The sequence below is a fragment of the Arachis hypogaea genome, chromosome 14 (genome assembly GCF_003086295.3).
Source record: "Arachis hypogaea cultivar Tifrunner chromosome 14, arahy.Tifrunner.gnm2.J5K5, whole genome shotgun sequence".
Lineage (NCBI taxonomy): Eukaryota > Viridiplantae > Streptophyta > Magnoliopsida > Fabales > Fabaceae > Arachis > Arachis hypogaea.
In genome coordinates, this window is record NC_092049.1 from 87,705,109 (window position 1) to 87,716,200 (window position 11,092).

Below are 11,092 nucleotides of genomic sequence, written 5' to 3' on the forward strand. Positions count from 1 at the left end.
AGCACGTCATGACCAATGCTAGTTGGAAGGCTTTACTACACGTCTTTTTTTAGAGACTCTAAACCTTATATTAAATATATACATATGAGCCTGTAACGCTAATCGAGATTGCGTGTCAGATATATAGATATAACAAAATAGGTAATAGTTAAATAGATAATATATACATGAAGCATATAAAATACAGAAAACAAAGTAATATCATACATATATGCTCAAAGGCTCATTTAGTACATCATAATTCACACCAGGTTACGTCGTTGCTTATTCATGAAAATATTTACAGACTCCATATTTATACTAACAGGCCTCGACTCATAAGAGTCACCCTAATCTGTGACCCATTCTAACTTGTTTATATAAGTATTTACAAAAGCACCTAACCCTCTAAAAGTCTATACAAAGTGAGGGCAAAGACAACTACTATTACTGTTACTGTTATAACTACTATTGGTCATTGATCCTTGGTAGCTGAAGTAACACGGAAGTACTATGTGGAAGTAAGAGAAGTCACTCTGACCCTCCGGTAATGCTACTGCTGCTCGCTAGTTCCAAGTCTGAAAACTCAAAGAAGATCTCGCCGGTTTGCATCTATGGAATGGGGAAGTAAGGGTGAGAACCTAAGGTTTCCAGTAGGGTACTACACAGGAAAACCTAAGGGGTTCTGCAGCCTAAGTATAAGACTTCGCGCAGTTAGTTCGATAAGTCACACAAACAAGTACAAGCACAAGTATATAGCAGAATAATAACCAAATACGGAATACAAGAAACAGAGACAAAATAAAATCACAGGTACAAGTAAGCAATCACAAACATAGAGAATGCAGCAATAAAGTATGATGCATACCTAGTCCTATGCAGGCTTTGAGCTCATGCGTTGGTTGACTATCCGCAACCTGACGTTACCTAGGAACTAGTCTTAGATATGGTTTTCCGTTTGTGTCCGTCCGTGCATACATATCAATGTGGTTAAAAATACCACCAGTCCGTGACAACAGGCAATCGTCGCAAAGCTTGACGCTATAATATACGCACAAGGAAAAATAAAATTTTTGCAGTTAGTGGGTAATACCCGCCTCCAAATAAGTTCAAGCACCTTGGGATTTACATTTCTTTTTCCACAGAACATCTCAATAAAATTTATCTCTAAGTGACTTTTTTGCCATTTTTTTTAAATAAAACTTGTATCTGGTCCTTTCTTAAAATGTCTCAACCTTGTCACATATTTTACCATTTTGCTCTTGGTAATTTTGTACATTTTCAATTTTATCCTTTTTGTACATAACTTTGTTTTTCTAGTTTTCTTTAGGTTTTTAGTGACGCTTTCACCACTAGTATTATTACTTCACCATTTACCCTCATATTTTTTTCTAAAAGACCTTCTTACCCTTCATTAAATTAATTAATAATTTTTAATTTTGACTTTATGCCTAAAATGACTAATATGCTCCTAAATACTCTAGTTTTACCGTTTAACCTGATTTACCGTCAAAATATTATTGGATTAATCCTAATATTTTTCTATGAATAAATTATCTATAATACTTTTAGTTAATGCCAATTCTACCCTTTTAGGGACCTAAAAGATTATTTTATCCCTTATTAATTTATTTACTTATTCTAGTTACCGTTTTTTATTGTTTTACTTTAAATTTTTACGAAAGCTTTTATTTAGGCCCGAAACTTTATTGTAATTGTAATTTTGAGTCAATTAATTTATATAATTACTAATTTATCCTTGAAAATACTAAGTTCATAATTTTACTTATCTTTCAATTAAATTACATTTTTAACCCTCTTTTTACTCAAAAATAACCATAACATCCTTTTTACTTTTACACCTTTGTTCCATAGGATTAAAATCAATTTTATAACCTCTTATTAACTCTTATATACGTTACTTTCATATTCATTTAGTGGCTGAATTTTTAGGAATGTAATTCTTCGTTTGTATCCACTCTTAGTAACTTTTAAAGCTTGAAACTTAAACCCCAAGTGCTCCAAATAATTTTAGTGGCTTCATACAATTTTCACAGGCAAATAAGCTTCATATATTACTCAAATAACAGTCCAAAAATAGAGAAGTATTACTGAATTTCTAAAATTAAGAATCAAGCACAAAATCACCACAAAATGGCTCATATGAACACCGAAAACAAGCACAAATATACTCTAACCGATCCTAACCCTTACCTCTTATTGAATTTAGTTCTTAAACCTTTCACACACTAGAAAACGTACACACAAGGGCTGAAACACAGCTGGTGGTGGTGAGTTTTATTTTTGGCCTAAAGTGTCACAAAAACATCGAAATTCAATCACTTTGAACTCAAATCTCTCTAACTCCTTAGACGCACTCCATGGGTGCTTCAAGAGGAGTTCTCTAGCCAAAACTTCGATATAAACACAAGAATTAGCAAAGATGGGCAAGAGTTTGTGTTTGTATGGATTGAGTACTTGAAGAACAATGGCAGAAGAGTTGAAATAGGGACTGTGGCGCAGAGAACAAGTGCAAGAAGTTTCTCTCTTTCTCTCTCAAGAATTCGGTCAAAAAGAGTATAAAAATGTGTAAAGTGTTTTGTGAATTTTGTGGCCAATGCTTCCTTAAATAAAAAATCAAAGTCTTGCTGAATTTATGATGGTAAAAGAGGCTGGAGTTTTTGTGGTCAAGGGCTGGGATTTAATAAAGAAGAGGCATGAAAACAAGGAAGCTTGGTCAGCACTTGCGTATCGAGCTTATCCACAGTTAACCGCAATTAGTTACTCGAGGTTAAAAACACAGCAGAGAGGAGTAAAAGGCTGAGATAGTCTCGGTCTAGAGGCTGAGAATGAGAGACAAGTTACTTAAGTGGCAATTAAGAAAATTTAGGGTCTCTAAGAGTCGTTTGCGGAATATACTAGTTAAAAATTCGGTTTGAAGTAGATTTTATTGTGTGGTAAAATAATTAAGGGACAACGCTTCAACTATACAGATATTTAAAATATAAACTCGGAACAAATGTGGCGAACCACAACCCTAGAATATTTATATTAAACTAAAACTTTGTATATTTTTGTTTATATACTCCTATTATTATCAAGGCCTTCTATTCGTATAATTTCAGCTCTTATTCAACGCGGCAGAAAGTGGTTACTTTGTACATTCATATGTTCTTAGTAGGGTAGTTTTATTGTCATAGTCATCCGTGATAATAAGGGGTCGTTGCATGATAGGTGTTGTGGGGGAAAAATCAACAATTTATAAAGTAGGCGTCTCTAGGGATGTGTAGTTTCTGCAAGCTGTTTTGCTTTATCTATCTTACTGATGAAATGTGGTTTTAGTAAATGGTAGAACTTGGTGTGACATGCCTTTGATGCATATATTTTATTTCCATTTATGCATTTGAGTAGCATATTCATTTGGAGGGGTTTTTTTGATCCGAAACCTGCCATTATCTTTATTATTAGATTAATAGATATGGTAACTACTTTTTGACTGAAGCACTAAAGGGAATTTCTGATTCAGATGACATCGTATGTGGCTTAGAGACAAACTATTGACATATCTGAATTATTGTAATTTATTGTTGAGATGCAGAGACTAGCCTCGAGTTGGGTCAAGTACCGATTTATAAGATTTAATTGTCCAAAGAGTTGAGTATGTTCAGGAGTCTGACAAGAGAAGTCATGTCATGGATCTTCTTCATGCATAGAGAGCAAATGGTGTGCAAAGAAAGGTATTATGTTATCATCATTTCACACAAAGTGAATTTGTACTTTTACTTTTATCTTTGCTCCGTCAGATGTGATTCTTACCTGCTAACAATGTCATACATATATTTGTGTGTTGGATTTAGAGGATTGTTGGACTGTTATGCTCTTGGATTATAGTATATTATCGTTATATCCATGATTTAACTATAACTAAATGGCTCATTAGACATTAAGACTATTTCATGCTTCACATAGCCAAATTCTGGAGGTTCATGTTCCTATATGTTGGCCAATTACCTGTCTTTGGATTTTGTTTGAAGAAAGCATAATGTATATCTCTTCAGAATTTAGTAATTGCTAAGATATCCTAAACTCTGGGGGAATGAAATATGTCTCATCATGAATGCCTAAAAATGTTCTTATACAATATTTTGCCACTGACTTTACAATGAAAAAAGAATATATTATATACAAGTCAAGTGCCGCCCGGGGGGGGGGGGGGATTGTTTTTAACTCCTATTCCTTTATCATAGTAATCTATCTGCTCTATTTTATTTTATTCTTCTTTCCATTATTATTATTATTATTATGCAAATGGCATTAATAATTTCATTAAGCCTTAATACTTCATCAGGTTTTATTTTTGTCAGCTTCCCATTATTATTGATTGAGTAAGGAAGTGAGTTGATTCTTTCAAATTACAGAATTCAAAGAAAGTTGATAGGTTGAATGTTGTTCTTGGACAGATGAATGGTACAACTGATAGAACAAATGTCAGTTCATATTTTAGACCTAGCCCTGAAGCGGTACCAATTGCAGGTAAGTGCAATTAAATTCTGTAAATAAAATATTTGATTATGTAGTGTTCAGTTTGATTAAGGTTTCTAAATGAATCTGTTTGATAAAACCATTGTTTATTCATTTATTTATTTTTATAATTATGAATCAGTTTAGTTATTTTTACATCTCTTGTTTAATTTTGATATTATCTTATTATAAATATTATTTTAATTATTTTTTTATATAATTATATAGGATAATTTTGAGGATATTGATAAAGATTAAACTGTTTATCACGATAGTTTATTGATAAATATGCAATAATATTGAAAACTGATAGATGTATGATTGATTAATCTTTTATTAGAAGATATTTATGTAGGATATAATATCTTGATTTTTCGTAGTTTGTTAGTAGTAAACTCTAAGTAGTCTCATGCATATTTTGATATGAGTATGCTTAATTTAACATGAAACGTACGAATATTCAAAATTATATTCATTCTAATACTTTTAGTTCATTATAAATATATTTTATTAAAAAATTATTTTTATTATTTAAAGAAATAATTTAGTATTATTATGTATTTATTTTTATTTTATAATATATAACTAATTTAATTAAAAATACAGAATTATATATGTAATCATATTACTAAATAGTAAATTGTACAAAAAACTATTAGAATATATATATATATAATTGAGGGACATACGGCTATATTTATACAGAGTAGCTATAGTATACAATGTGGTTACGCTTTAAAGGTGATGCAGTAATAAAGATAAATGTAGCCTATTCTAGTAAGTATGGAAGGTGAAAAGCTTCTTGAACAACATCACTTGAAAATCGCACCATATTCTTGAACGCCAAAAATATAGATTTTGATACAGAAAAGCGTAGCCTTTTAGAATACGCAACGGCTGAATAGATATCTCCACTAAAGTGTCTCAAAAACAAAAAAAAACTTAATCTTAGACCGGCATAATTTTTTTTTTATTTTCAACTACACTTTTTAAGTGTAGCTAAATTGGTGTTTTTTTTATAGTGACTCTATCTTTTATATTTCTCTTAAAAAGTAGAATATTTTATCCAAATAAATTAATTTTAAATTGAATTGTATACTTATAAATTTAAATAACAAACTGTCTTGCATATTGTGACGTGGAGATAAATTCAAATTCTGTGTTTATGTATGACTTGGTTGAACTTGATTATGTAAAAAGTTTGGTCTTCTAGAATTTCTGTTTTAATTTCTCCCAAATATTTTTTGATAATACTACGGAGACAATAATTTAAAGTAACTTTATTTAACTTAGCATCCATAATTTCATGCATGAAACATCTAAATACATACTTATTATATTTAATATATAATTAATCTAGTTATAATTAAAAATAAATAATAAAAATTTTGAGATGCTTTCCACTGATATTTTTTTTATTGTCTTTCAAATATTTTTGTAAAATATTGCAATCAAATTATTAAAAAACGTTGGCACAATAATGACTTGGTTGTTCTGGTTGAATTTCTAACTGATGAAGAGCATGCCATTTATGATGATGTTATTAACATTATTGGTAATATTAAAAGAGAATATTTAAAGTTATTTTATATAATATAATATTTATAATTTTATATACATAATATCTATAATTATATATTTATTATATCTAAAATTATATGATTATTTAAACGATAAACAATAAATATTAAATAAAATAATTTTAGATTATTTAGAGTGATTTTTTTATTGCCTTCTAAATATTATTAAAACGTTATTATATTTCCTTCACTTTGATTAAGCAAGCATTTATATAAAGCTTTTATTTCTCAATTCAGAGGCTATAAATTAGGCTTTAAGGAAGCTCGTCGTGGTTCAGATTGATGCTAAATGTGACTAGACCTTGCTTACGTCCGTAGATAACACGAGTAAATGTAATTAGCATAAAGAATTGATAATTCAAGCGCTTGGCCTTCTCTATTCCATGTCAATTTTTTGCTATGTTTTCCCACACGCATTCATGTGCTTTTGTTTCTTTCTTTAGTTCTTTTCCATCTTTTCCTTCCATGTCTTCTCCCCTGAATTGAACATCAACTTGCATTCCTCACTTTGACCTCCAAACAAAACCAGCATGACGAAGGACCACTTGCGATGCACATGCATATCATCAAATTCATGCTCCATGAATAGTAAGCGACTCCAAAATATTTCTTGTAGGATAAGGAAAAAAATAAATTAATTAAAATAAAATAAAAATAAAAACAAATTGAGCCAATTAAAACGGTGTGTAGTTCATTACATCTACTACAAGAGAGTATATGTCTAAACACAAAAATATTATATATATACAAAAAAGTTAATTATTAAATTATTTATTATGTATTTATATATGAATATATGTATTATTTAAATTATTTTTAATATATATTTTATATATGTAAATAATTTAATAGTTAATTTTTAGTATATTTTGAAGTGAAAATTGTTTGAGAGAGGGAAAGAGATAGAAGCAAGTGGGATTGCATTAATTAGATGGTAAAATAGTTAGAATAGTGAGGTCCCTCACCTCAGCTGATTCCCTTCCCACTCCCACTCCATAAGTACCCCTCTTTCCTCCTCACTTTCCATTCACCCTGAAACCACAAACAACTAACTAACTAGTAACCTCTCTCTCTCTCTCTCCCTCCCTTTTGCAATGGCTGGAATTGTTCTGCTTTGCATTGCATCATTACTGGCGTCTCTCTTTGTTGCAACCACTGCCAGGATCCCCGGCGTTTACGCGGGTGGCCCCTGGCAGTCTGCTCATGCCACTTTCTATGGTGGCAGTGATGCCTCTGGAACTATGGGTAACCACCTTCCTCTTTCCTCTCCTACATTCTCTCAAATTCCTCTCGTTCTTCATTTTGTCACTTTCCTCTGTTTTCCTCTTTTTCTCTCTGTTTTCTTAACTAAAAAGCTAAGTCACCATCACCTTCACCTTCCTGCCTATCACTCACTCCCACTTTCATATACATTTTGCATGCTTTTCATAAAGTTTCATATCTTATTATTAGTCACCACTCACCCAGTAGGATAATTCTTCAGCATCCTAACCCATGCCTTTGTTTTCTTAGGACTCTTTCGCCCATAGTTAAAACATGTCCTGTTTCCATGACAAGTTTACTTTTCTTTTCTTTTCTTTTCCTTTCTGGTCATTATATTTTCCCTTTACCGAAATTCACACAGTTTCTGTCATTTATCCAACCGTCCACCATAAATGTCTCATCCTTCCCTTCACATTTATCCAATTCACTTCTCAAATCTAAAACCCATAACTCACATCAAATGCAACCTCCGACAACGAGCGTGCGTCCAAAGGGGAAAAATAATTTAAACTTTAAAATTGTTTAATGCATTAACTGAAACTATTTTTTTAGTTTTCAGATAAATTTCAACACGACACTGAATGATTTGGTTATTGTTTATTTTAGGAGGTTCTTGCGGTTACGGCAACTTGTACAGCCAAGGGTACGGAGTGAACACAGCAGCACTGAGCACAGCACTATACAACGATGGCTTCAGCTGCGGCGCGTGCTTCGAGATCAAGTGCGACCAAGATCCCCGTTGGTGCAACCCCGGCAATCCTTCCATACTAATAACCGCCACAAACTTTTGCCCACCAAATTTTGCTCTTCCCAGTGATAATGGCGGTTGGTGTAACCCGCCGAGGCCGCACTTCGATCTTGCCATGCCAATGTTCCTCAAGATCGCTCAATACCGCGCGGGAATCGTTCCGGTTGCTTACCGCCGGTGAGTCCTGTTATTTTTTTTTCTTTTGCTAATTGTTTTGGCTTTTTCAGCTTTAATGGAGGTGATTGGTTTTCCCATGATTATGCTGTCTGGTTGCCCAGAAAATATGGGGGAAACTCACATGCCTTAAGAAAAAAAATTAAGTCTGCAATTAGTGTAGAGAGAAAGAGTAACTAATTTTCACATTTTGTGTCTTTTGTTTTTCTTTTATTTATTGCTAGAACTTTTCTTTTTTATTATTATATCTATCTATAAAAAAAGTCATTTCATGCACAAATATGCGATAAATTCTCATTTCATGAATATAATTTTAATAATCTTTGTTTAGATACACTCAGTAAAAGTGAGCTTTGTCTCTAGCTTCTAGTCTGTCAAATCTTTTTAATTTATTTGAAGGTTTTATCGAGGAATGTCTTAAAAAATCATTTCTTAATTCTTTTGAAACTAATAAATTTTATTGGAAGAATATTTTTTGAAATGCTCAATACTTTAAAAATTTAAAAGATTAATTAACCATATATAATCCTTAATTTTTTTTAACTACTACAACATTAGATAACAGAACTTATTTTATTTTTTTATTTATTTTAATGTGTCTAAATATTGATGAGCTATTCAACCAGCTGGTTTAATTTTCTTGTGGAAGGAACAAAGAGTGTGTTAGAATGGCATTAGCAGTTTTAGTTATAACAGTAATCCTAGAAAAGCAAAAAAAATATTCAGAATTTATTTTATTTAATATTCATAATAATTAATAAATACTAAATATTTTATGAGTTGGGACTATATTTGGTCACTAAACATTTCTGCAGACCGAAATCCTCTTTCCGGTGCTTTGTACACTGCCAAAAATACAACAGTACAAACTAGAAAGACCATTCTTCTTTGTCCACAACCACAACACTTAATTTTGCTGCATGCATTTTATAGTTCTACACTTCCACATACATCACCTGATCTGACAGCCTTTATTAATATGCGTTGAGTAATAATAACGCTTTCAATATGTGATATAGGATTATAGGAACAATTACTAGCAAACTTGTTTAATCATTGGTTTATTAGTAAACTTGTTGCCAAATCAATACAGGACTTGGTAAAACAAGAACCTTTTCCCTTTTTTTTTTTTTTAAGTTGTGAAGCTCTGCATTTTTGTGCTTTTAGGCCCGTAGAGTCTATGTTTATTGTTCTGGTGTCTAAGGCCGAATTGACCAAAGTAACCTCTATTGTCACTACTAATACAAGTAGTCATCGGATATTCTAGTCTTTCAATTATTCCATTATAATTATTCATTTATTTTTTAATTACATATTCTCATTTCTTTTAATTATTTTGTGACATATTTTGTGATAACTTACTGTAAATTAATAAGTAAATTGAGGGTATTCTAGTAAATAAACATAAGAAAATTAAATTGTTCCCAGAAAATCAGGGCATAAAGTCAGAAGAACATTTTTAAGTAGATCCATGCTGATTTTGAGACACAAGTCATCCGTAGAAAAGTACAAACCTATGGGCCTTCGTAATCCGTAATAGGAGTATTGATACTATTTTTCTTCTTGCATTCAGCAATACTATCACTTCTAACCTTTTTTTTTATTATTTTAATCTAACAGGGTGCCATGTAGAAAAACAGGAGGTATTAGATTCACAATCAATGGCTTCCGTTACTTCAACCTGGTTCTGATCACCAATGTTGCGGGTGCTGGGGATATCGTGCGCGCGAGTGTGAAAGGTACCAATACTGCGTGGGCAAGCATGAGCCACAACTGGGGGCAAAATTGGCAATCCAATGCCGTTTTAGTGGGCCAGGCTCTCTCCTTTAGAGTCACCGGCAGTGACAAGCGCACCTCAACCTCATGGAATGTGGCACCACCTAATTGGCAGTTTGGACAAACCTTCACGGGCAAGAATTTCCGCGTCTAAAATTGATAAAAAAAAGTTCAACACTAGAAAAAATTGAAATGATATGGCTCCTCTTTGTATTTTTTGGGCTTTGTTTGTTGGTTTGTTTGTTTGAGTTTCCCACCTTAATACTTTCCTCTATTTTCCCGGGAAGTGTTGAAGTGGGTAATATTAAAGCTACCATAGTATTAGTTTTAGAAAAAGTTACAATATAAGTAGGCCATATAAGTATAGTATAAAAATATAAATGTCGGTGGGGGGGGGGGGGGGGGGGTATTGAGTACCAATTCCTAGGTGTGATTGTGTTGATAAAGCGTGCGATGTGTTGCGCACTGTTACTATATTATTAATAACCAACCATTTGCAGTCCTTTTTCTTTTTAGTTTTGCTAAAAAATAAACTATTATTTTTACTCATAAAAGTTGAGAAAGTTGAGAATGCTGACAAATTTATCCACAAAAAAAAATAATTACCTAATATATCCATCAATAATAATATCCGTGGGACGAAACTAACCAATTGTTATTCCGGCGTTTAACGCTCCCTACGTGGCACTTCATGGCATGACGTGGCCTGAGGACTTCATACGTGGCCTGCTGAGCATTGACCGTTATAATGAATCCTGAACCCCAAAATTTCTCAAATTCAAACCTTCTTTCATCCCAAACACGAACCCTAGTCCTAGATTCACAAAATTGTTCGAAATTATACCAATGTCGAGGCGAAGACTCTTTACTCCATCTTCGAATGGCAGCGGTAGTATATTTGGAAGCTCAATTTCAAAACGGGTGCATGATAGGAAGTTCAAAGGAAGATGTTTCTGTGGGTTGGGGGTGACGTTGTTGCAGTCGGGGACGGCGATGAATCTTGGGAGGTGGTTCGTCCGTTATCCCAATTGGAAGGTAAACCCGTTGTACA

The 11,092-nt window shown here is 32.5% G+C and overlaps 1 protein-coding gene across 1 annotated transcript; it reads left to right on the forward strand.

Moving 5' to 3' along the window:
• Nucleotides 1-7,087: 7,087 nt before the first annotated feature.
• Nucleotides 7,088-10,545, forward strand: LOC112743265 (expansin-A6). Its single transcript, XM_025792482.2, has 3 exons — nt 7,088-7,325; nt 7,950-8,268; nt 9,886-10,545. Exons 1-3 carry the CDS (start codon nt 7,175-7,177, stop codon nt 10,193-10,195), a joined length of 780 nt encoding a protein of 259 aa, XP_025648267.1. The 5' UTR covers nt 7,088-7,174; the 3' UTR covers nt 10,196-10,545.
• Nucleotides 10,546-11,092: the final 547 nt, after the last annotated feature.

Coding starts and splice junctions, on each gene's coding strand:
- LOC112743265 (XM_025792482.2), top strand. CDS start 7,175: ATGGCTGGAATTGTTCTGCTTTGCATTGCATCATTACTGGCGTCTCTC. Junction 7,326..7,949: donor TGATGCCTCTGGAACTATGG/GTAACCACCTTC, acceptor TGTTTATTTTAG/GAGGTTCTTGCGGTTACGGC. Junction 8,269..9,885: donor GTTCCGGTTGCTTACCGCCG/GTGAGTCCTGTT, acceptor TTAATCTAACAG/GGTGCCATGTAGAAAAACAG.